At 42.9% G+C, this 27621-nt stretch overlaps 1 protein-coding gene across 1 annotated transcript in view; it reads right to left on the bottom strand.

The window, feature by feature from the left end:
* The window catches only part of BTBD11 (BTB domain containing 11), a 379045-nt gene that overhangs the window by 125219 nt on the left and 226205 nt on the right, over window positions 1–27621 (bottom strand). The window contains exon 2 of the mRNA XM_040345198.1: window positions 18112–18261. Coding sequence (XP_040201132.1) covers window positions 18112–18261 — 150 coding nt within the window. The remainder of the gene's footprint in view (window positions 1–18111; window positions 18262–27621) is intronic.

The raw sequence follows: 27621 nt of genomic DNA on the forward strand, positions 1-27621 counted from the left end.
AGGATACTGCCAAATAGTAGTTAAAATGGTTCTAAACCCCCCAAAAAAGTGTCATGTACAATTTTTTGACCTTTCTCCTTTATTTTCACCTGGTGATCCAGCCAGGAACATACTTCCTGACCTAGGGTGTCTCCACTCTGGATGGAAGAGCAACAAAGGGACTTTTGGCACGCAGTATTGTCAGGGTTAGGGTTACGGGTTAGGGTTTCCCCTTGAAGAATAAGGCTAGGAATTGGAACAGGGACCTCCCCCAGAGGTCAAAGGTCAAAATGTGGGTTCCCAGAGGTTGAAGGTCATGAGGTGTGGCTGACCCACACCCCACCAAAGTGTACCGCCTACCCCAACTAAGTTGGGGAATAAACAAGTCCGGAATGAACAAGTCGGGGGTAAAGTGCTTAGCGCGTCCTACGAGTTTCTACGTCTTAGGGTTAGGGCCAGGGCCAGGGTTAGGGTTAGGCTTTCACCTAGAAGAATAAGGTTAGGACTCAGGAATTGGAACAGGGACCTCCCCCCCCCCAGGTCAAAGGTCAGAAGGCAGGTTCACAGAGGTCAAAGGTCACGAGGAGTGGCTGCTTTGCAGGGATAAGAAACAGAGAGATTGTTCCCTCGGTACAGAGCCTTGTGTTCATTGTCAACACAGGGCTCAAAGCTGTGATTGGACACAGGTGATCAGTAGGTCATGGCCAATGATTCATCTGCTGACATACTGTGTACAATCAGCGGGAACCAGGCAGTGACGTACCAGTACATCCCTTTGCCTGCACGGGCCGCCCGTCCGCAGTACATTGCAGGCGGCCAGTCCTGTTAATAGATCTGCAAATATGTGTGCTATGCCCTGCATTGAGGGCTTAAATATACTATCTTCGCTGAGTTGTGCTGATCTGCATACATCAACACAGGCTCAACACAAAAGCACATAGAAAACAATGGTATTCTATGTGACCTTTTCCACACCACAATATTTGAGTGTGGTTGAGTAGGGTTGTAGTGCCTGGCATAACAAATGTCTCAACGGATGTCATTGCACCACAGTGCATCACAATGAAGACAATTTATTCAAGTGCTCAGACAAAGATTCAAATTGTGAAACTTCAATAAAGTTGAAAGAAAAGAAAAAAGAAAGTGCGCCTTTTGTTACAAAAACACAGGCCACAAGGGACACCAGACCACATGATTTTTGCCATGTGGGATATTGTGAACCCTAATGTGCGTTGTGCTAAGGCAGTCCATTCAGGGGTGGACTGACAACTCATGGGGCCCCCGGGCAATAGGAGATTATGAGGCCCCCGGGCAATAGGTGATTATGGGGCCACACAGTACACACACATACAGTATACATACACAGTATACATACACACAGACACAATATACAGACACACACATATACAGTATACATACACAGTATACATACACAGTCACATAATATACACACACAGTATACATACACAGTATACACACACAGACACACAATATACACACACAGTATACATACACACAGAATACACATACACACACTGGAAAGGTACTGGAGAAGTGGGGCAGCTGTAATCTTGGGATTTTTTTTTAAAAACACAGATTTTTACATACTGTGCCTAGTTTTACTGAGGCTAGCAACCCTGATGGGGCCCCCTAGTGGCATGGGGCCCTTGGGAAGTGTCCGAGTGCCCAAATGGTCAGTCCTCCCCTGAGTCCATTTATTTAAATGGATTGCCAACGCACTGAAAATCAATGGTGCGTTGTGTTTTCCGGTGCAGCGCTTCACAAAGTGCGTTACCATGCATTGTGATACGCTACGACACAACTACCTTGGTTTAGTGTAGTGGAGTGCCATTTAAAATGATTTGCACTGTGGAATGTGCATTATCATTTTGCAGTAACACATAGTAAATTGTGGGTTTTACGGCACATTATCCCAATGCAAAAATCTAAAATGGTCCCAAAATGTAAGTTTTTTTTTTCTGGAAGCAGCAAATCAACATCTTTATCTGTTTTTATAATCTTAAAAACAATGTTAAAATAAAGCTGATCCAAAATCATTATAGTTTCCCTTTAATAAATGTTGCATCTAGAATTTAATTTAATCCATTGTGCTCCTGACTGGTGGTCATGATAGATGTGCTATGGAATGCTCTCAATTTAATGTGCATGATACTACAGTCAATACCTTGACAGGTCCTGTCAGGCGCGGGTTATTTTCAGACGCGGTGCGGCTGCGGAATTCTGAACATGGTCAATCAGACAGCCATTTTGTGTGGGGAGCCTTGATTTCCCGACTGATGGAATGACAAGAGGCTGCACAGATCACGGCAACAGTCAGCTATCGGCAGTGTCAGCTTCCTCTCTTCTCGCAGTTTTCTTAAATAAGGTTTGTAAATCCTGACATAGATTTAGGGATCTCGCTGCCTGCTGTTCTCTTTAAAAATGAAACAACCTAATATATGTGTCGTACAGCACAAATGTAAATCTCTCATTAACACACAAGTGATTGGAACGTTTAATATTCTGCAAAATATGGCATTGGCACACATAAAAAACTTTTACCCAGGCAGCAGTGATGTCACATTAGACCTGGTTCACACCTATGCACTTTTTAGTGCGTTTTCAGTTTTGCAGAAACACACTACAGTCCATTTAAAGCGGAGTTCCAGCCTTTTTTTTATGTTTATTAAACGTCAGCAGCTGTTGGCTTTTAATAAACATACACTTACCTGCTCCACTGTCCAGCGCCACGCTGCCTGGAGCTCTGCTCCTCCCCCCCCTCTCCGCCGGCGCCTCCATCCTAACTGTGGGCATCGAGCCGTGACAGCTTTCGCCCATGCGCGGGCGTCGCTGCGCTACCTGATTGGACATGCGATCGCCCGGGACCTGTCACGTGTCATCGCCTACAGGGAGGGGTCGCCGTAGGCGACATGGCGTATCGCCTAAGCGGTCCCTGGGCGGAAGGAGGAAGTGGGACAGGAAGTCCCACTCCTCCTGAAGCCCCCACTCCCCCCCCCCAAAAAAAAAAAATTCATGCCAAATCTGGCATGTAGGGGGCCAAGGAACTTGCTTTTACATGGTTTCCTATGGATGTAGTTCACATCTGTGCATTTTATGGAAAGGGCCAGGAATTTTTCGGCTTTTGGTTCCATAGACTTCAATGGATCAAAAATGTGTATTGGAAAATGCAAAATGCAAACTGCAACCTGCATAAGTGTGAATCAGGCCTAATCAGACAATTGTCTTAGGCCTGATTCCCACCAATGTAATTTTAGTGATTTATGCATTTTGCAGATTTGCACTACAGTCCATTTAACATGGTTTCCTATAATCTGCAAAATGCAAAAAGCACTAAAAATGCATAGATGTGAATCAGACCTTAGAAGGGAATTGGGATCTCTTTGGACCCTTTACTGCTCTATTCAAACAGTTCTGTCTTTAGATGTACATTAAAGGAGAAGTACAGCCAAAGCTTGTTTGGCTGTACTTCTCCTGTGGATCACAGGAGAGCAGTTCGTTCTGCACTCCTGTGACCTGTTTTCAGCAGACAGCGGACTGAAACCTGCTGTCGGCTGATGACACAGAGCCAGTCCAGGCTCGAGAAAGAATGTAACCATATGCTCGTGATCTGCCCACATGCCTGGACTGGCACCCGACTCATCCTCTCAGAGAGTTGCTGAGAGCCTGAGCCGACCACTCCCACCACCTCCACAGACCAGTGCTCCAGTGAGCGCGGGAGGGCGAGCAGACAGCGGTAACTGTCAGCTACCAGATTTCTGCTCAGGGAGCTCTGAAAACCAAGTATATAAACAAAAAAGTCAGTGCTGCTACCCATACATCACATAGAAAGCAAGACTCCTGGTTGCTCGATCCACAGTCGTTGGCTGGGTAGAGTAATGAACAAAAGATGATCTGCACTCCGGTCGTTGCTCTTAAAAATTAGTAGTGTTTATTAACAAGCCACAGTGGACAAACGCAAATAGGAATGGTTGACGCGTTTCAGCCTGTAAGGCCTTAGTCATAACCCTAGCTCTGAGAACCAAGTGACTGACGGCGTTTGATCACTTGGTTTTTAGTCTTAGAGCAGGTAGGGGACAGATGCAGCATCGGATTGATGCTGCATCCACCTAGGTAAGTATGATTCTGAAATATATTTTTTTTAAAAAACATACATCTTTTTTAAAGATGAACTCCATGCAAATATAAAAGACACAAACTAATACAACTCTGCATTAATCCATAAATTATTAAATGTAATTTTTAATGCACTAGTGCAACTGCCTAAATTTGATTTGCTATCAGCCTTGCTTGCTGACAGGAGAAGCAGTATTAAGAGCTAATCAGTTGTGTTGCAGTGCTTATGTGCTAAAAAAAAGTCAAGTCGTGATGTCAATAGACTCCCCGCCCACCTCTACACTCCCCTTGTCAACATGCATTTTTTCCTATGTATTCCTTACACTAAATTCTGCTATGATCACTAACATCTAGTCAAAATCCAGAAAAGTAACCACATGACTTCATAAAAGCAGTGGGGGTGGGAATTAAAAAATAATGCCTGTCTCCAGGCTAGTGCATGAGATATGTAAATAACCTGTCACTCACAACAAGGGGGCGGAATGGACTAAGGTTTTTCTCTGTAAGTCTGTTTTATTTCACTGAACAATAAAAGAGGATTGCTCGGGAGGAGGCATCCTGACCAGGTAGTTGAACCACACTGGTGACTTCCCATTCCATTCCCTTCCCCCCTTCTTCCCTGCCTTTCTTTTCTTCCCCCCCCTTTTTTTTTTTACCTTTTGTCCTTTCCTTTCCCTTCTTCATCTTATCTCTTCCTGTGAGCCCACTAGTGACTTGAGATTGTTCGTTAGTACAATGTTGCACTGAAATGTCTATACCGTTCCATGCACTTACCCGGTATATGTAGCTAATGCTCAATACGAACTATTCGCTCCCTCGCGAGAGGACACGTAGTTGGTCTGACAGAGCTCTGGATTTTGTCGAATATGTTAATGACCACTCCACTAGATGTTGCTTACAAGGATGGTCCTGCATGTAAACATGTATTGAAAATTTCTAAATAAAACTGTTATTGATTTAAAAAAAAAGAGGATTGCTCAGAGCTGGATTAACTCTGTGAGGCAAGACTGGGCACAGATGATAGGAAATCCTATACTCTACATTGTGACATCAAAAAAATAAAATAAAAAATTGGGGTTTACATCCACTTTAAATCTGTACATATTGCCGTGAGCCACACCTCAGTTTTTTTGGGCGAGGTCCTACAATATTATAACTTTCCAATTCTTTGAAGTGCATGCATTGTGTTGTTCTTGTTTTATTGTCTATTTGTTATATTGTCCATTTTAATAAGATTAAAAAAAATGGAAGCCACACAAAAGATATATTTGATAGTTTAAAGAATCTTTAAAGAGAATGTGGATTACTTATAAATAAACAGACAGGCAGACACACACACACGCGCGCGCAAAAATACCAACGAATCATTCCAGGCCAGGAATTCCCATCTGAGTCAGTCTAGTTGGCTTTTCATATATGGCCAGCAAGGAACCATAAAACGGATACTGCTCATAATGGTCTCTGAGGAAATCATGTTCTGCTTTTTTATTTTCTACGAATTACGTTGATAAGAAATGGTTACAGGGATTTCTCGTATTCAGAGGTCAAAGTGGGGTAGCCAAGCAAGGGAACAGGATGTCATGAGTTAGATGAGGCTTGAGGGAAAACATCATGGATGGTAAGTCACCTGATCTGGGGCAGAGCATAGCTTCTACGTATGATTGCATGAAGATTTTGTAGCGGTAACTGCTGAATAAAACTCATTATTAGCATAAACACTGGAGCTTTTGTTTCCTTGTGTTTTTATTGGATGAATCCATTTGTGACGGTATACTTAGCCACGGTTTTACTCTCTGGGAATGCCCGCTAAGATTAAAGATTAGAATTGAAATTTTTCATGACTTCTTTGTAGTTACACAAATAAGTAATGGCACCTATCAATCTCTTTATCACTGGAGGACTAAACCTGGATTTAAAGTAGACCTGAGCTGAAAAAATGAAGATTTATTATGGTTTAAGAAACATCTAGGAATGTTAAATCATTCTAAAGCCGCGTACGATTTTCATGACAAGAAAAATGCAATTTTTTAAATTGGTCATTAAAAACGACCGTGTGTAGGCTCCAGTGCATTTTTCTTGTCGTGAAAAATTCCCATTTAAAATTTTGAACATGCTCTAATTTTTTTCACGTCGTGAAAAATGGTCGTGTGTAGTAGGGATGAGCCGAACACCCCCCCGTTCAGTTCGCACCAGAACCTTCGAACGGACCGAACGTTCGCGCGAACATTTAGAACCCCATTGACGTCTATGGGACTCGAACGTTCGAATTCAAAAGTGCTCATTTTAAAGCCTAATATGCAAGTTATTGTCGTAAAACATCTTTGAGAACCCGGGTCTTGCCCCAGGGAACATGTATCAATGGAAAAAAAGTTTTAAAAACTGTCGTTTTTTTTCTGGAGCAGTGATTTTAATGATGCTTAAATTAAAAAAATTAAAATAAATGAAAAATTCCTTTAAATATTGTACCTGCTGGGTGTCCATAGTATGCCTGTGGAAACGTCTTTGAGAACCCAGGTCTTGCCCCAGGGAACATGTATCAATGGAAAAAAAGTTTTAAAAACGACAGTTTTTAAAACTTTTTTTCCATTGATACATGTTCCCTCGGGCAAGACCCGGGTTCTCAAAGACGTTTTCACAGGCATAGTATAGACACCCAGCAGGTACAATATTTAAAGGAATTTTTCATTGTTTTTAATTTAAGCATCATTAAAATCACTGCTCCTGAATCTTTAGGTGCAAACTACAGAGCACTCAGCCAGTACACACCAAGTAGCTTTAGGTGCAAACTACAGAGCACACGGCCAGTACACACCAAGTAGCTTTAGGTGCAAACTAGCAGAGAACACAGGCAATAAACCACGTAAGAATACTGCAGCCAACACAATCCCCTGCCTGCCAGTAAATTAGGAAGAACTGATCTAGCTAAACTATACAGTGTATAAATATATGTACAACACCTGGGATGTATATATATCCTCTACACACTGTAACATTAACTGACTAGCCTGCCTGCCTGCTCTATCTACCTGCAGTGAGGGGTCCAGCACGAAACTCCACACCAGGGAGAAAGCCTTGCATTTCTGTGTGGAGTTACAGACAGAAGAACAGGAAGTGAGAATTTCTCAGAAGAAATAAGGACATTTAAACGCAAAATCGAAGTATGAGGTAAGTGAAGGAGGACTGCACTAAGGTAAAGGAAGCTATTTAGGAAAGAATTGTACCTTTACAACCCCTTTAAAACAATACAATGCCCTGCTTAATGCAGCCAGGCGCTTACTCCCAATCCACTGGAAAAAAATACAGAGTCCCTACACGAGAGGAGTGGATCAATGGGGTGAATGCAGTCAGGGAAGTTGAGGATTGGATAGCGCCACGTCGAGACACTAGAGACCGGTTCAACAGCGTATGGGCACCCTGGTCGGAATATGTTTCTGACCCTACCTTTGTCCCGTCCAGTCTAGACACCGCCTTACTAGAACTATCAGACCATTCCCTTAAGGCTCGCAGGCTGCTGGGCACCTAGGAAGTAGAACCATTTCCCTATAGTTAGCTACACATGCAGGACCTAGACACCCGAATGGATTGACCGTGGCGTGTCGTGCTCGGCGCGGAGAAGTACGCAGCTCCCTACTGGATTGCAGGTACACATGGACTTTCTTTCTCTTTACCCCCTTTCCTCTTCCCCAATTCTGCTTTCCCTCTATCTCTCCTGCCCCCTATTACATGTCTTTTTTGTTACGTTTGATACTACATGTAACCAACCGGGAGAATAAATGAATGGTCGGGGGTTAGGGTGGCTGCATGGAGCCATAGGGCTCATGGGACAGTCCCTTGGTTCTATGGGACACTGGTAGTCCCGTACGAGGGCCCTAGTCGCCGCCTCTGGTGCCCTTGGTGTGCGGATGGGGGCGGGGGGTGGTTTGTTGGAGGCCGTTGTGCCCCCCCCCCTCCTGCCCTGGTGGCGGATCACGGGCTCAGTTATTCCACCACCCTCTGGGGGCGGCCTCCGGACTCATTTTTGGGAACGGGGCCGTTCTCAGAAAAACCTCAGCTCTACATGCGTTGCCTACGCCCTTATGGCTGTTCGTCACTTCATCACCCCCTAAGTTTCTATACACTCCCCGATATGGTGTAGACTATGAGCCCTCTGTTTGGTGCTCACTAAAATAGCACTGTTTGTTTATGTTCTGTCTGTTCAACTGACCCCTCTGGGATGCTGTTGCTTATGCGACCCTGCGTGGTCGAAGTTGTCCTTTGCTTATGCCATTGCGGTTGGACATGTCTTGTTTGTGTTATATATAAAAATTGACAATAAACTTGATTATACAAAAAAAAACAATACAATGCATGTCCCATAGACCCCCACTGGGCGGCCCTAGCTTACATACAGCTGGTAAAATAAGTATTGAACCCGTTACCATTTTTCTAGGTAAATATAAGAGTCGGTTCACACAGGAGCAGCTTAAAAGTCGCCTGACTCTGAAGGACAGAGGTCCTGCAATTTAGTGAAATGGGGCTAAAGAAGGAGAGTATGTCCAGGTAGAAATGTTACAAATCAATAGTACTGAATTTCTATTTCCAAACAGCTAATATGCAACTATGCCGTTGAAATACATAAATGTGCTATTTCACCCGCCAAAGGATCTGTAATTCTGTATAATTGTAATGATCCAGACACCCCCTTTCAGACAGCACAGACAGTAAAGTAACACTCCCATTTCCTGGCTCAACCTTTCTCTGTCTTTAGTTCAATTAATGAACTATGGACTGGCATCACCACATTGGTTATTCCTTGTCCATTCAGGAGGCAAGCTATACAGAAAACTGTAAGTTGAATAAAGAGATAGTGGAGTCCACTTTCAGTCAGTGTGACCGGGGTGTGTGAATCATAAGACCGGCTGAACTGAATTACAATTCCTGATGCATGTATTTCAGCTTTTGTGTATTTCAACCATAATCAGCCGTCATTTTTTTCATAGAATGTCACTTCAATACAAAAAGTGCAAATGGCTAAATTCATACTTAATTGTGGATGAGTATGAACTAATTGTGTTATAAAGGAATTGCAATGTGCTTTGTATTGTGCTTTTACGTGTTTTGTACAGTTTCATGTTGCAATGGAATTGTAATGTTTTGTATTGACACATATTCTTACATAGGCCAGATGAATACTTCAATGTGACCATTTTTATTGGCCATATACGTCTCAGTTTTGCCATGAAGTGTAAAGGTTTTCATCAGCACCAATAGTTTTAACCATTCTCCAATTTTTAGCGATATGTGCACTTTAAAACAAAGTGCAATTAAACCATTAAGCTCCCGTTCACTGACCAATCTAATCAACCCACACCGTATGCATCGTTACTTCAATCTGACAGCCATAGATACACTGTTTGTTTACATCCAATGCTGCAAGTCTCTTGACCGCACTTGTGCAATACAGCCGTATGGAATTCAATTGAGTCCCAAATATCTTTTGCCTCAAGAAATGGCTCAATAGAACTTTATTGGGCTGTATTGTGTAGGCATGGCACTGGCAGGACACTAAATACCATGGCGCTGGATGTAAACAAACAACTGAGCCCCTCAGCAGTCAGATAGAGGTAAATATGTTTCTGGAGACGAAAGGGTTAGGTTAAGTCAGGGAAGGGGAGCTTAATCTATCAGTGCAGTTTGTTTTATCAGGGGTCTCCAAACATTCTAAACAAAGGGCCAGTTTTTGTCCTTCAGACTCTTGGAGGGCCGGACTTTGGCCAGTGGGGTTGGAAATTTTCCTGGCATTAGTGGAACTAAACATCTGGTATTAGGGGTATCATAGGGAGGAATAGTGCCCCATTAGTGGTGTTAGTGGGAGAAATGGTGGTCCACTGTCGGTGTCAGATGGCAGAATAGTGTCTTGTATCAGTGGGAGGGATAGTGCCCCAAGGGCCAGATAAAGGCAAGTAAAGGGCCGCATCCGGCCCTCGGGCCGCAGTTTGGAGACCACTGCTTTAAGTCAGTGGTCTCCAAATTGTGGACCGTTGGGTGAATGTGGACCTTTGCTTGCCTTTATTCGGCCCTTCTTCACACAGATACAAGGCTCTGTTTCTCCCACTGACACCAACAGTGGGGAATTATTCTTCCTATGTACCCCAACTAAGGGTTATTATTCCTCCCAGTTTCCTATCATCCACAATGGGACACCTGCAACTGAAACCACCAATGGGGCACACTGTTCCTGCAACTGAAACCACCAATGGGGCACACTACTGATACCAACAAAGGGACACTATTCCTCCACCTACTGACCAGAGGAGTTAAGTCTTTTTTCTCAGGCCTCATACACACGACCGAGTTTCTTGGCAAAAACCAGCAAGAATCTTGCTGGGAGATATTTTTTTGCCTAGGAAACCGGTCGTGTGTACATTTTCGTTGAGGAAACTGTCGAGAAACTCGACGAGCCAAAAAGAGAGCAAGTTCTCTATTTCCTCGACGGGAATGGAGAAACTTGCCTTGTCGAGTTCCTCGACAGCCTAACAAGGAACTCGACGAGGAAAACGATGTGTTTCGCCCGTCGAGTTCCTCGGTCGTGTGTACGAGTCTTTACACTCACTGACCACCAAGCATGAGGCATTGTTTACTCATTCTAATGGTAAGGCATTTTCTACTCTACACGGTCCATACTCAGGTCCCCCTAAAATCTTAAAGTGTCGCTAAACCCCATCATAAAAAAACTTTTAATAAATGCTGTATTACATGCTGTTTATACTCATTCACTATGAGATTTGTTTTCTGTATTCTGCCTGGTTGATCCTGCTGTTCTCTATCTCCACCTTCTGTTCATGTACCCAATTCATCTAGGGATTTTGCAGAGCAGTGTTGGCAGCTCTGCACATGCTCAGTTTTGTCAGTGAGTTTCTATGCTGAGCATTTCCTCCCTATAGTATCTGAGCAGCACATGTGACTATACAGCCACACATGTGGGTGTATACACAGTAGGAAGTGACAGCCCACACCCTCCCTCCTCCTCCATGTCCACTAACCAGCTAAACACAACGGGGGCAGGATATTACCTCTTGATTGATGGAGGCTTCATCTCCCTCTTATTCTAACTCACAGGCTGGAGGGGCGTGACACAACCTGTGATTGGCATAAATCCACCCAACACCATGGTATTGCCAACATACTTTTTTTATAGCAATTTAAAACAGTTTGTTGATATTAATTATTTATTTTAAATCTGTATTCCAAAGGCTGTTTTCTTTTTTCATTTTGAGCATGTGACCAGCAGCCGAAGACTAGAAGCTCCTCCTGCTTATGTTTCTATTCCGAAATAGCTGGGTCATGTGACAGCTGTATAACGATTAGGAAAAAGGTCCTTTTTTTTATTCTTTTATCAAATGATTAAAGTGCTATCATCCACATACAGAAATAGAAGGGACAATGTAAGTTAAACAGTGTGTGTTTAGTATCACATTAAGGAGGGTAAACCCTTTGTTAACCGCTTGCCGACCTCCCACCGTAGTTTTGCGGCGGCAGGTCGGCTCGGCTGTGCAAAATCACGTAGTAGAACGTGATTTTGCATTGCGGCCACTAGGGGCGCACGCGCCCCCTGCTCGCCCCTGGTGCTGATTACCGCCGGGCATCCGCGATCGCTCGTTACAGAGCGAGAAGTGGGAGCTGTGTGTGTAAACACACAGCTCCCGGGTTCTTTCAGGGGGAGAAATGACTGATCGCATGATCATACAATGTATGAACAGCGATCTGTCATTTCCCCTAGTCAGTCCCACCCCCCCTTCAGTTAGAACACAATGAGGGAACATAATTAACCCCTTGATCGCCCCCTAGTGTTAACCCCTTCCCTGCCAGTGACATTTTTACAGTAATCAATGCATTTTTATAGCACTGATCGCTATAAAAATGCCAATTGTCCCAAAAATGTGTCAAAAGTGTCCGAAGTGTCCGCCATAAGGCCGCAGTACTGATAAAAATCGCAGATCGCCGCCATTACTAGTAAAAAAAAAATATTAATAAAAATGCTCCTTTGATTGTGAAAAAAAAATGCCATAAAACTATCCCCTATTTTGTAGACGCTATAACTTTTGCGCAAACCAATCAATAAACGATTAATGCGATTTTTTTTTTTTTTACAGAAAATATGTCGAAGAATACATATCGGCCTAAACTGAGGAATTTTTTTTTTTTTTTAATCGATTTTTTGGGGGATATTTATTATAGCAAAAAGTAAAAAATATATATTTATTTTTTTCAAAATTGTCATTATTTTTGTTTATAGCGCAAAAAATAAAAACCGCAGAGGTGATCAAATACCACAAAAAAAAGCTCTATTTGTGGGAAAAAAAGGACGCCAATTTTGTTTGGGAGCCACCTCGCGCGACCACGCAATTGTCAGTTAAAGTGACGCAGTGCCGAATCGCAAAAAGTGGCCTGGTCATTGACCAGCAAAATGGTCCGGGGCTGAAGTGGTTAAAAAAGTTTGGAGGCCCCTGCTTTAAGTGACCAAAAGACTGAAAGTAACTAGGAAACTGATTAAAAAAAATTTCAACCAAAACTACAGTAGATTTGATTAACTGTCATTTTTAATTGAGCTAGGAAACTGATGACAACTTGGGTCATAGGTTACGTGACTGAAAGTTTATGGAACGCTCCTAAATTGACAACAAAAATGTATGGCCAGTATAGCTGTGTATAGGAAAATATTTCCTCAGAGACCACAAAAACAAGCAACAGTACATTACAAGGTAGTTTATGTAAAAGCAGCTCTAATAACATTCATGGTTGGATACACAAGTGTTTCAGAGGAATATCAAATCAGAGGACATTCAAAATGAAGGCAGTAAAGCAGGCCGGTAATATTTTCCTCAGCACAGAAGACTCGCTCTCCATTTTGCCTACAATAACAGAGCCTATTATATCAACTTCAAATACAGTATCTCATTTTGTATGCAGTTACTGGAACTTCAAAATACATGATTGTGAATATTCTTCAAATGATGTAAGTTTTTACATTTTTTTAGTTTAGGTTTAAAGTTTATTTAAATATACATTACTAACTGTTACTTTATATAAAGTAGCAGCAATAGTAGATCTACTTCAAAACCCTGCTCTTTCCCCTTTTCCACTTGGGAAAATTACTTAGAACCCCCAAACATTATAAATATTTTTTTCAGACACCCTAGAGAATAGAATATTTGGGAAAAAATACACTTTTTTGAATAAAAAAATAAGAAAACACTAAAGTTAGGCCAATTTTTTTATACTGTGAAAGATAATGTTACGCAGAGTAAATTGATACCCAACATGTCATGCTTTAAAATTGCGCCCACTCGTGGACCTTGACACTTTGACACTTAAAAATCTCCATAGGCAAGGTTTAAAAATTTCTACAGGTTACCAGTTTTGAGTTACAGAGGATGTCTTTTGCTAGAATTATTGCTCTCACTCTAAAGCCCCATAGGCCCCGTACACACGGCCGAGGAACTCGACGTGCCAAACACATCGAGTTCCTCGGCCAGTTCAGCCCTGAAGCCGCCGAGGAGCTCGGCGGGCCGAGAGCTCCCATAGAACAACGAGGAAATAGAGAACATGTTCTCTATTTCCTCGTCGAGCTCCTCGTCGGCTTCCTCGGCGAAATTGTACACACAGCCGGGTTTCTCGGCAGAATTCAGCCAGAAACTCGGTCGGAAGCTGAATTCTGCCGAGGAAACTGGTCGTGTGGTACGGGGCCACACACTATCAGTTTTCCTGCTGGTTTTCTCTTCAAGTTTACCAAAACCATGTAGTACAAGGACCTGCCTGATTGCATTCAAATTGAAACGCTTAAGGTTTGACCTCATATTAGATGGCTTTGGTAAACCTGAAGAGAAAACTATCAGGAAAACTGATAGTGTGTATGGGGCTTTAGGCCTCGTACACGCGACCGAGAAACTCGTCGTAAAAGAAACATTGTTTTCCTCGACGAGTTCCTTGTCAGGCTTGTCGAGAATCTTGTCAAGCTTTCTTTGCGTACACGCTGTCAAGACAAAATCTCGTCGTTCTCAAACGCGGTGACGTAAAACACGTACGACGGCACTATAAAGGGGTAGTTCGATTCCACTGGCACAACCCTTGGGGCTAATCTCATGTTACTGGGTGTTAAGTAAAAGTTTGGTAAGAGACGATTCGCGCTTTTCAGTTTGTTACAGCATGACAAATGTGCTACCTCCATTACGAACGCTACTTTTACCGAAGGTGCGCTCCTGTCTCATACTTTATTCTGAGCATGCGCGGGTTTCTAAGCATACAAACGAACATGTTTCTCGTTGTAAACCAGCCCGACGAGAAACACGACAAGGAAATTGAGACTCCGTCGGTACCGGCGTTTTGCCGCGTTTAGCAGCGTTTTGCTGCGATTTGCGTCTGAAACGCAAAAACTTTTGCGTCTGAAACGCCAAAACTTTTGCGTCTGAACCCATTTTTTTGCTTCTGAAAAAACGAGCATAAACGCAACTGCCGAAAAACACAGAAAAACGTGACTGTGTGCATGGACACATAGGATAACATTGAATGTGTTCAGGGGCAGTTGAAAAAGCTGTCCAAATGCCTCTGAACACGCGTTTACCAGCGTCTCGTGTGCATGGGGCCTAATATATTTTTTTAGTGGCACATCCGCTTTAACAGCTCAAGAGTAGCTTTAAAAAAGTATTTTTCATTGCAGTGGAATTTCAAGACAGACTTTCTGAGCTCATCATTGAAGGAATTAGGTAACAGACATGATACACCGACTGACAAGCTCTGCACTGTCATCCCGCCTATTGACAAGCTTTGCACCGACATTCATATTTGCAATCTGAGAAGCAAAATGGATAGTAAGCAAAATATAATAAAGTTTCACAAAAAAATGAAGAGACTTAAGATATGCAGTAACCATAATAGCCCAATAAGCCTTAAGCAGTCGACCCCACAGTGCCACATTAGTGAATCTTAAGCCTACTTATAGTGGGAAGAGCCTATCTACACACAGGATTATGCTCAGAAGCTTCCACTACACATATATGATAATGGTGTCACCGGTAAACTCTTATGTTGTCACTATGCTAGGTCTCTGATGACCTAATCTTGCCAGCCGGTGTTACACTCCTGGAAGTAACTCAGGAAGTAGCAGCCTGTCACATTTCTCATTAGTTTAAATTAAAATAAGAGCCACTTGACAACGCTGTGTTGAGAACCTCAGGTCATAATGACCCAATGTTTTCAATGTTCCATATCAGTGAATTAAGGGGAGCTTACCGTGCTTCCCCAAATATAAGCCCGGGTTTTAGATTAATTTTGGCAACAAAAGAAACAGGGCTTATTTATGGGGTAGGTCTTAAAGGGGTTGTAAAGGTTCATTTTATAAATAGGTTCCTTTAAGCTAGTGCATTCTTGGTTCAGGGTCTACATCCCTGCGGGGAGACGCTGCAGTCACAAGGGAGGGGGCGAGCACACTGACTAACCCCCATCCAGAACGGCTCGGATGATGGGGGCAAGCTTACTGAGAAACAGGAAGTGAGAAATTCAGACATAGAAAAAAAAATTTTTAGAAGGGAAATCGAAGGAAACGGTAAGTGAACCAACAATGCACTAGCTTAAAGGAACCTATTTGGAAAATAAAAAATGAACCTTTACAACCCCTTTAACATGTAATGTGATGTCTTCTCTCCCCCTCTCTCTCCATGCCTGAATAGAATCCCCAGTGTGAAAATGCTTGTAAAATCCTATAATCCACTCTATTACAGTAGTATATAATGTACAATGTGTGTGTTTCTGTAATATAATTGTGCCAAATACCTTTGTTAAAGCGCCGCTCTGCGCTTCTGTGACCCGCTGAAGCTCTCTTCCCCGCAATTATATTACAGAAACACACACATTGTACATGATATACTCCTGTAATAGAGTGGAATAAAGGATTTTACAAGCATTTTAAACGAGGGCTTATTTTCGGGGTAGGGCTTATATTGCAGCTCTCCTGGAAAATAGCGCTAGGTCTTACTTTCGGGATAGGTCTTATTTTCGGAGAAACACGGTAGGAGTGCAATGCTAAACTTATACTAGGAACAATAAAGTTCCAAACAGCCATATTTCTGAACATAGGCAGGAGTTTATATAGTATATCAAAAGGGGAGATTTCTCTTCACTTCCTTTCCTGTAGACACAGCAGCAAGTAGGAGGAAACCTTTTCCAAGTGAGGGAACTAATGTCAGACAGTTGTCATTAAAACAGGTATCCCAGTTGGAAGGTTTCCCCTCTATTCTTGCTCTGGATGTAACTCAGAAATGTGGATTTTCCATAATATTCTGACCCATTGACGATGGTCACCAAGACTAAGAAAGAGGATGTTTCTCCTTAGTGGTGACACAGACAGCATAAAAAAAAACTCAACATGCAGCAAAAGACAGCACTCAAATTAAGTACAAGTCGAGATTTTCACTCAAGTCCCATTTCTTTATTAACCACTTGCCTACAGGTCACTTTCACCCCCTTCCTGCCCAAGCCATTTTTTCAGCTTTCATCGCTGTCACACTTTGAATGACAATTGTGCGGTCATGCAACGCTATGTACCCAAATTAAATGTTTATAATTTTTTCCCCTCAAATAGAGCTTTCTTTTGGTGGTATTTGATCACCTCTTTTTTTATCTATTGCGCTATAAATAAAAGAAGAGGGACAAGTTTGAAAAAAAACAAAAATTTTTGTACTTTTTGCTATAATAAATATCCAATTTAATTAAAAAAAATATTTTTTTTTCCTTAGCTTAGGCCATACGTATTCTTCTAAATATATCGCAATAAGTGTATATTGATTGGTTTGCACAAAAGTTATAGCGTGTACAAAATAGGGGATAGATTTATAGCATTTTTATTATTTATTTATTTTTTACTAGTAATGGCGGCTATCTGCGATTTTTATCGTGACTGCGATATTGCGGCGGACACATCGGACACTTTTTTGGGACCATTCACATTTATACAGTAATCCGTGCTATAAAAATGCATTGATTGCTGTTTAAATATGACTGGCGGGGAAGGGTTTAACACTAGGGGGGCGATCAAGGGGTTAATGTGTTCCCTAGGGAGTGATTCTTACTGTGGGGGGAGGGGACTGGATGGGGGAGGTGACCGATCGTTGTCCCTATGTACAAGGGACACACAATCGGTCTCCTCTCCCTGACAGCACCGTGGATCTGTGTATTTAAACACACATATCCACGGTCCTGCTCAGTTACTGGGCAATCACGGGTGCCCAGCGGACATCGCGGTCACCGGGCACGCACATCGGGTTCCCAGTGACGCAGCGGGCGCACGCTCACGCCCCCTAGTGGCTCGGGAAAGCGCAACGTCATATGACGTCCGCCCAGAACGAGAGAGTCTTCGTCCCGCCGTCATATGACGGAGGGCGGTAGACAATCGGTTAAGGTGACAAATAGAACTGGCTGGTGCGTCCCTGAAATCTAGTTCTGTTTTTTTCTGGTATGGAGCTTGAGTGATGATTCTCTAGCAATAAAAAAAATGGACAGCACTCTGTCTAAAACAAACAAAAAAAAATATGTGTGAAAGGGCCATAAAATATTCATTTTTGATTGTGTGCTGTGGGAAACAATGCATAGTGCAAATTATTGCCACAGAAATTATGGCTAGTGTACATACATATAGGTAGCATAGTGCATGTACATGTGTGTGTATATATATATATATATATATATATATATATATATATATACAAATATATATATATACACACACATACATTTATATAGCCACAAATACACATAATCCATCCTCTCATAACAGATGAAAATCAATTTTCCATAACAGCGACAGGTACATTCATCTTTGTTGCACTGCCATAATTACAGTGGACTAAGATGAATTGCATATATTGTAGTTACCATGGCTGTCTGCTGCAGGATGCTGTGTGTAGCTGGAGGATACAGGAGGAAAGAGGGGAGAAGGAGAAAGAATATTCACAGACTTGTACTTACTGAGCTCTGCAATACTTCCCACACGTGTGGCAAGCAAAGACTGCTCTATAGTCCTCAGTTCTGATTGGCTAAACATCTGTACATCACCTGGTTTATTGGGTCTTTGGTGCTCTCTATGGAGGTTCAAACTGTCTGGAAGGCAGAGGACTCCTGAAAATACAAAACCAAAAGAAATAAGATTGCTGCACTCTTAGCCTTACAACTTTATAAGGTCATCTACTTATGGTCAAGGGCTGGTTGCCCACTTAATGGGTAGTAACCGAAACATCACGTTTGGGTGGAGATTGGTGGGTTGAGTCATCCACTGGCTGCTTGCATCTATTCCAGTCAATTTCCAGGTCTTCCTACCCTCCTGAGCCATTAGGGGATAATTGAGGGAGGTCTCCATTTTCCCATAGCTTTCTCACAAGGTGAAGGAAAGATTGGAAACCCCAGAGGGAATTTTTACAATGTTTTTTCCATTTGGGAAACTCACCCACAAGTGTACAGTAATCATAATAAATTATGGGGTTACCCTACCTATTTTCTGGTGTGAAAAAGCTTTAGGGCTGCAGTAGCCTCCTCTTAAAGGAGAAGTCCAGCCTGAGCTTTTTAGGCTGGGCTTCCCCTCTGCGTCACAGGAGTGAAATTCATTTTGCACTCCTGTGACCCGTTTTTAGCGGAGATCGGGTTGAAGCCTGCTCTCCGCTGACGTCACTGCCATCAGTCGGGGCAGCGCGTCATCATGACTTCCAAGTCGGGATCCGCCAGCTGCCCTGATTGATGGCAGTCTCAGCAAGCCGATGAGACAGCCTCTCCCCGCCCCTCCACTGCTCGGCACTTCAATGAGCGCTGAAAAGGAGAGAAGAAGCCATGCTGGCTGAGGCCGCGTACACACGGCCGAGAAACTCGACGGGCAAAACACATCGTTTTGCTCGCCGAGTTCCTTGTGAAGCCGCGGAGGATCTCGGCGAGCCAAATTTTCCCATTTCCGTCAAGGAAATAGAGAACATGTTCTCTTTTTGGCCCGACGAGATCCTCGGCGGTTTCCTCGGCAAAAAAAAAAAAAACAGCAAGCTTCTTGCTGTTTTTTGCCGAGAAACTCGGCCGTGTGTACGAGGCTTCAAGGTCAGTATGGCTCTGCTCGTGGAGGAGTAAGAACCGAGCCATCGGCGGTGTTCGGTGGCTCGGTTCTCAGTGCAGAGACGCCAGGGGACAGTGGCAGCCTGATGCTCCATCCACCGAGGTAAGTATTAATAGCAAAAAAAAAAATCCATACTTCTCTTTTAAAGTGTATCTAGGCATACTAATATTTTTTTTTTATTGGATCTAATAGGGGAAGGTTAAACCCTCTGCTAGCAAGGCTGTGAAGCTTGTCATTTATTTGGGTCTTGGTATAGCTAGTAGTATTTAGTCACATTTAACTGGACTTGTTCTGTAATGTTGGAGACATTTCTTAGCTTATCCAACCCACTTGTTCATTCCAAATATAAAAAATGCTGATTATCTTCCGGACACTCATTGGAACTGAGGTTGTGGCTTGGAGAAGCTACGAAACAAAATGTTACATTACAGAACAAGTCCAGTTAAATGTGATTACTACTAGCTAAACTGTCTGTCAAGCTCTTATTGCTGTTTGTGTCCCCACTAGAGAGATTCACCCCTCTATTTGTTCTGCTGGCCATTGGCAGATAGAAATACTAATGCCGCGTACACACAATCGTTTTTTGCGATGTGAAAAATTAAAAAAATTTTAATGTCATTAAAAACGATTGTGTGTGGGCTCCAGAGATTTTTTTGCGACGTTAAAAATGGGCATTAAAAATTTAGAACATGCTCTAAATTTTTGTGTCGTTTTTAACGTCGTAAAAAATGGTCGCGTGTACGCGGCATTCGTTTTAGAATTGTCACCAGAACAAGAAATCAACTGATAGGGGCAAATGTTCCAGTGAGTGTTGTTTAAGATGGGAATTCCCCTTACTTTGGAGAGATTGTGTCTCCAGGATGGGAAGTGAAGGGTAATTTCTCCAGCAGGACACAGACATCCAAAGAAAAAATGTGAAAACTCAAGACTAAAAATAAAAAAAGTTTTGCCTATACACTTTAACAGCTCAACCTTTTGTGGCACAAGAAAGCCAAGTTAACATAATGAGTGGAAACAGTCCTGAAACAGCTAATTGGTGGAGTCTAATATGGAAAATAACCAAAGGGAACCCATATTGGGAAAATATAGTGGCTATTATTTCCGACCTCTTCTTCTCGACATGCTAGTTGCCTTATGAAAAAGGAAGCCCCTTTTAAAGGAAATATTGTACTATGGACAGGTACCAAACTCAACAGACAGCTGTGCATGCCTTCTATATTTTTTAAGTAACCAGAAGCCCTAAAACTTGGGAAGGTCATGACTTAATCCAGTATCAGAATGTGATTTCTGCTCTGACCCTCATACCACTTCCTCACAATATTCAACAACAGGCTAGAGCAACAGAACGAATGAGCAATTGGAAAGGTTGGTGCCAGGGTGCAAATTCCCCCCATAGGTTTATATGTGCAATAAATGTATTTTGTGTTTTTTACATGTCGCCATTTGGATATGATGTTAGAAGCCCCAGTAGACTTAAGCCGGACACAGATGGGTCGGATCTCCCTGATAAACCAGCCAAGATTCAAACCATCTATGGGCAGGCAAATTGTACCCAAGTCGATCCATTGGAGTGTCCAATGAGGTCCACCTGAAAAAAGGAGCAGGCAGACCTGATCAGACAGCATGTGTGAAAGGGACCTAAGAAGAGAAGTGGGTTATGACATGCAAGGAGGCTGGGAGCTGTGCTATAAAAATTGAAACCTTCTGTAGTGTAATTTCCCTAAGGCCCCGTACACACGCCAGTTTCCGCGGACATGTCCGACCGTGTGTACGGCCTAGCGGACAGGTTTCCTGGCCTAGCGGACAGGTTTCCAGCGGACAAAAGTTTCTTAGCATGCTTAGAAACTTGTCCGCTGGAAACCTGTCCGTCGGACATGTCCGCTGGTTAGTACGACTCATCGGACATGTCTGCTGGTTATGACGTATAACCAGCGGCCCGAAATCCCGTGCATGCATCGAATTGATTCGACGCATGAGTGGAAGCATTGAACTTCTGTGTTAGAGAACGTCGGTGTCTTCTACGTCACCGCGTTCTCTGTCCGCTGGGATTTTGGTCTGATGGTGTGTAGACACATCAGACCAAAAGCTCCCAGCAGACATGTCCGATGAAAACGGTCCACGGACCGTTTTCATTGGACATGTCTCCTCGTGTGTACAAGGCCTAACAAGTACAGGGGCACATTGCTCCAAGTAAGAATTTAAAATGCTTGTTTTTTGTTGACAGGGTCTTCTTAAGCGCTCCAGGTCTAGGGGCTTCAGCTTTGTTCAGAAAAATGAAAACATTACATTCAGGGACCATGCTTTTAACCTAAAGTCAGGATTCTTATCATTCACAATGAGAGGCTTACTTAAACTCTGGATTTCCTGGGAGAAACAGCAAGCCAGTGTGTGAGTCAGTTTACCAATGTTTACCCAGAGATTAAATATTTTTTCTAACTTAGCCTTAAAATCAAATTTTTATTAACAGATTAATAATATGCATGCAATGACCTTATGAATAGACTTAAGTACTTATTAAAGGGTTATTTAATTATTAAACAGTGCAATCGAGAAATACTGTATATACTCGAGTGAAAGCCGAGTTTTTCAGCAAATTTTTTTATGCTGAAAAAGCCCCTCTCGGCTTATACCAGAGTCTCCCACTGTTCATGCAGTCTTAACTGCAGTCGGCGGCCGTCCACTGTAACAAAGCCCCGCCTCCTTCTTGTCTGTGATAGGCAGAACACTGAACACTGGTACAATGCTAGGATCAGTGTTTAGTGTTCCGTCTATCACGGACGAGGAAGAGGTGGGGCTTTGTTACAGTGGACAGTCGCCGACTGCAGCAGCATGGAGATCAAAGGTACACGGGAGATCGGATGGGCACAGTGAGGCTGAAAATGGGCACAGTGAGGCTGCAGATAGACACAGTGAGGCACAGTGAGGCTGCAAATGGGCACAGTGAGGCTGAAAATGGTCACAGTGAGGCTGCAAATGGGCACAGTGAGGCTGCGGATGGGCATAGTGAGGCTGAAAATGGGCACAGTGGGGCTGAAGATGGGCACAGTGAGCACAGTGAGGCTGCAGATGGGCACAGTGAGGTTGCAAATGGGCATTTTTTACCCTCTTTTCCACTTACAGCAGCTGCTGCATTTCCCACCCTAGGCTTACACTCAAGTCAATAAGTTTTCTCATTTTTGTTGTGGTAAAATTAGGTGCCTCTGCATATATTTGGGTCAGCTTATACTCGAGTATATACGGTACTAGTGCTATTTTCCAAAACAGCCAATCAAATGTGAGCTTGTATTTTCTAACATGTACAGGAAAACAAAATCTCAAATCTGATTGGTTGAAGTGGGCAATGCCTCCAGTTTTCATGAATAAGATCCATTGCTCGGCATTTGATATTTTATTCACGTCTGTAAGTAGTACTTGAACCTTTGTGGCATTATACATATATAGTATATACATACAGTATATATATATATATATATAGGCAAACGTTTTATTGTGCTCAATATTTTCATGGCTCTTAGTGCATCTTTATATTTTGATAAAGATAGGCTAAGCCCAGTGGAAATGTCAGGCACAATAAAAGAATTTGCTGTTTGCTTTAATTTGCCTACTACAAGATCTGCGAATGCCTCTTTAACCCTTAGGCCCCTTGCACACTGATAGTTTAGCCCCAATGCATGGGACTTCAGTGTTTAGGTGCCGGCGAAGAGCATAGGTGTCCCATCCAGCCGCTGCTGGCAGCCTGTTGAACGCTATGAGAGTCTGAAAGTTGCTGTGGCTGGGCACTTAACTATATGAACACTGGGGGTGGTAATAACCCTGGGAAAAATGTCAGGAAAGCAAGAAGTCTGTTTTATGCCTGTGTTTGTATATATATATATATATATATATATATATATACACACACACACACACTGTACACACATACACAGAGGTATATGCACACTGTATGCTTGTGGGCACCTGACTTGTTGGACATCCCATTTCAAACATTTCTAAGCGATGGGGATTAATATTGATTTGTTCCTCATTCTTCCCCCTGCCTTTGCAGCTATAATAGCCTTCAATCCTATGGGAAAGCTACCCACAAGATTTTGGATTTTTGTCATTATGGACCTGGCTTTGTACACAGTGACAAAGTCATGCTGGAACCAATAAGGGCCTTCCTCAAACTATTGTACATCGCTAGAAGTGTACAACTGTCTAAAATGACTTTGTATATTGTAGTATTAAAAGTACCCTTCACCGGAAGCACCTGAACTCAATACTAGAGGGGTGTCCACATACTTTTTTACCATATAGTATGCATTCTGTATATTAAATGGACAATACCTGTGCTCCATGGTGCCCTGTTAACCTACGGGAGCCCTTATTCTAACACAGGGTTTCTCAATCAGGGTTCCATAGAACCCTAGGGGTTCTCCAGAGGTTGCTAGGGGTTCCTTGAGAAATTCGCATTTTCTTCCTCTTATATACGTTCCCACTGAAACCATTGATCTTTTTAGCTATCTTTAAGGGGGTAATTCTTCCTAATTACCACAAGTGTAAGGAGCATTCTTCCCACTGACCATCACACTAATATGTATCATGAATTGTAGATTCAAAGTCTCTATACACTCTACAGGTACAGGGGTCCATTGATATTTCCAGCATCTAATGCCTCGTTTCCACTGAGCGGAACGGTTTGGGTCGGTACAGTTTGGAGTGGTTAGAATGGTCCAGCCTATTCAGGTGAGCGTTTCCACTGCAAGTTGGACCGTCAGTGGCCATACAGGGTTTAGAAAAAATGGCTAGCGTGTCCGCCAATCAGTGGAATGTATTGTAGCTCTGCCCTAACCGAACTGTGCCATTTTCTATGACCCCACATCTGAAGCAGGACCCAGAATGGTGCGGGATGGTTCGGTTGTATGGGCCGAATAATGGAAACACTTAAAATAGAGAACCGCACCGAAACCAACCCAAACCGATCCGCTCAGTGGAAACGAAGCATAAGTTCTTTAACTGGGTTTATTATGCTTTAATTCCCACCTACTATGGATATAGGTCTGTATATTTCAGGGTTTCTCAACCAGGGTTCCTCCCGAGGTTGCTAGGTGTGCCATGAGAAATTAGCAATTTCTGCCTCTCAGATACGTTCCCACTGACACTATTAGGCCCCTTTCAGACGTCCGCTCCGCCTGTCCGTTATTACAAGTCTGTTAACGGACTTGTAATACATCCCTATGGGATCGCGTCCGTTAGCGGATGGAGCATCCACTAGCGTCCGCGTCCGTCGGGATCCGGTTTTCAGATGGAAGAAAACCCTATTTTTCTTCCGTCCGGCGGAACGGAACTAATGCAGACGGACAGACGGTCCGTCTGCATCCGGTTCCCCATAGGGCAGAGCGGAGCTGAGACAGGGCGGTCCCTGCACTGTGTGCGGGGACCGCCCTATCCGCCGACAGCTCAGCGGCGATCCCCGCTGAGCCGACGGAGACACGCGGAGTGGACCCAGAAACGGTCCGCTCTGTGTGAAAGAGCCCTTAATCTTTTTAGTTATCTGTAAGACTCCTTTCAGGAGTGGAATCCCTCAAGCAGATTTTTTCCCACAAATAGAGCTTTCTTTTGGTGGTATTTGATCACCTCTGCGGTTTTTATTTTTTTGCGCTATAAACAACAATATACAAAAAACAAATTAACGGTCTGTGTCTCTATGTGGTGCCACATCCAAAGAAAGAATCAGAAGAAAACAATGGGTCCCCTGACTGGACTTTTAAGGCACATTAGTGTAAACCACAAAGTAGATAAAGTTTTTTTTTCTAAAACGTTTATCCACTTTGTGGTTTACACCAATGTGCCTTAAAATTCCAGTCAGAGGACCCATTGTTTTCTTATAAACAACAATAGAGCAACAATTTAAAAAAAAAGCAATATTTTTTACTTTTTTTGCTATAATACATTTCCCCAAAAAATCTATATATAAAAAAAAAGTCCTCAGTTTAGGCCGATACGTATTCTTCTACATATTTTTGGTAAATACGAGTTTATTGATTGGTTTGCGCAAAAGTTATAGCGTCTACAATATAGGGGATAGTTTTATGGCATTTTATTAATATTTTTTTTACTAGTAATGGCCGCGATCAGCGATTTTTATCATGACTGCGACATTATGGCGGACACATCGAACACTTTTGGTGCTATTTTGGGACCATTCACATTTATACAGCGATCAGTGCTATAAAAATGCACTGGTTACTGTGTAAATGTGACTGGCAGTGAAGGGGTTAACCACTAGGGGGGCTAGGAAGGGGTTAAGTGTGTCCTAGGGAGTTATTCTAACTGTTAAGGGGTGTGGCTACGAGTGACACGTCACTGATCACTGCTCCCAATGAGTGGGAGCAGACATCAGTGACATGTCACAAGGCAGAACGGGGAGATGCTGTGTTTACACTGGCATTTCCCTGTTCTTCAGCTCTGTGACGCGAGCACAGAGCTGTGGCACGGCGGCAAATTTAAACTGATGTAAATATACGTCGATCTGCCTATCGGTGCCATTCTGACAATGTATGTGTACAGGAGTCGGTCCTTAACAGGTTTATTAGTTCATTTTTAACTTTTCTTGGACTTCAGCATTAAATACATGAAAATAAGATGACAAATTATGTATTATGATTTTTTTCATAACCAAATATTTTTATTAGATGCCTTACAATGTTATTTCTTTAGTATTCTTTGCAGTGGAAGTTCCATTCATCCTGAAAGCAACTCCTTCTGTTTAATTATATAGAAACAATTTGTTCTAATGCTACTGAAGCAGTTACTGAGCAGCAAGAGAAAGGACTGCAGAAAAGAGTAGATGACATAGGATCTGTTCTAAAAATGGAATAATCTCTTTACACAATTCCATTGGAAATGTCATTTTTTAACTGTTATATACAAAAGACCAAAACAATTTGAAAAGAATGGACTTGGGGTGGGTGTATAATAACTCATCTACTGAACTGACTTTCCTACTTCTTTGGTATAATCATCTTGCAGCAACATAAGTTGTGTTGGTGTTTTTACATCTTATATCAAACCGCTTTTTCATCCATCCGTCTGCGGATGAAAAAGCGGCATTCATTGGTCCCTATGTGATTGCTGGTGTCAGCGGATAAACATCCGCTGACACCCGTAATCACCCGCCTCCGCAAAGATCCGATTTTGCGGACGGAAGAAAACCCTATTTTTTCTTCCGTCTGCGGATCAGATCGGATGAACACGGACACACGGTCCGTGTTCATCCGATCCCCCATTGGGGAGAGCAGAGAAAAGACAGGCCGGTCCCTGCACAGTGTGCGGGGACCGCCCTGTCAGCCGCCGGCTCAGCAGGGATTTACGGAGCGATCCCCGCTGAGCTTACGGACACACAGAGGCGGATCATTACTGATCCGCCCCGTGTAAAAGGGCCCTTATGCGCTCTCAGGGTGAAGTAACAGTTTTTTTTAATCGCTCGCCCCAGAACATATTGACCTTTCATTTTCCCACCACTCGTTTAGTGGCAGGAGCCAGACAAAAAGCCTGTATGGAAGAAGAACATGTAACAACCCATGCCACATGGGCCAGCAGAGTCAAAGTTCAACCGATTCCAAATTTCATATCATCTGTAAAAATACAGGTGATACAAAATATATTTTATAGGGCAAGCTTTAGGCCGGATTCACACTATTGCGAATTGGTGCATTGCAGGAGATTGTGACTGGCTCTCTATGGAGCCGGTTCACACATCTCTGGAGTGGATCTGGTGCGAATTGCACAAGACTCCTGCGTCTTTTGGTCGAAAAAACATCGGACCTGAAATGGTGAATGAAGATGCACCAGACCCCTGCGGTGAGCAGCTCTGTGCTCCTGAATGAACCCAGCCTTAAGTTTACAGAAATAAGTAGTGTGAGGGTTACAGGAAGATTTGATAGAGGGTTAGTTTTTAGGTTACAGGGGGTGTTAGGGTTGCAGGGGGAAATTAGGGTTACATGGAGGCTTAGGGTTACAGGAAGGGTTAGCTTTACAGTAAGGGTTAGTGTGAGGGTCAGTATTACAGTAAGAGTTATGCCCTGTACACACGATCGGTTCATCCAATGAAAACGGTCTGATGGATTTTTTTATCAGATATCCGATGAAGCTGACTTTCATCAGTCGTGCCTACACACCATCGGTTAAAAAAACGATCGTTTCAGAACACGGTGACGTAAAACACAAAACGACGTGCTGAGAAAAATGAAGTTCAATGCTTCCGAGCATGCGTCGACTTGATTCTGAGCATGCGTGGATTTTTAACCGATGGACGTACCCACAGACGATCGTTTTTTGTTCTATCGGTTTTTTAACCATCAGATAATTTTAAAACAAGTTCCTAGTTTTTTCACTGATGGATAAAC

Source organism: Rana temporaria, chromosome 3, assembly GCF_905171775.1.
Source record: "Rana temporaria chromosome 3, aRanTem1.1, whole genome shotgun sequence".
Taxonomy (NCBI): Eukaryota; Metazoa; Chordata; class Amphibia; order Anura; family Ranidae; genus Rana; species Rana temporaria.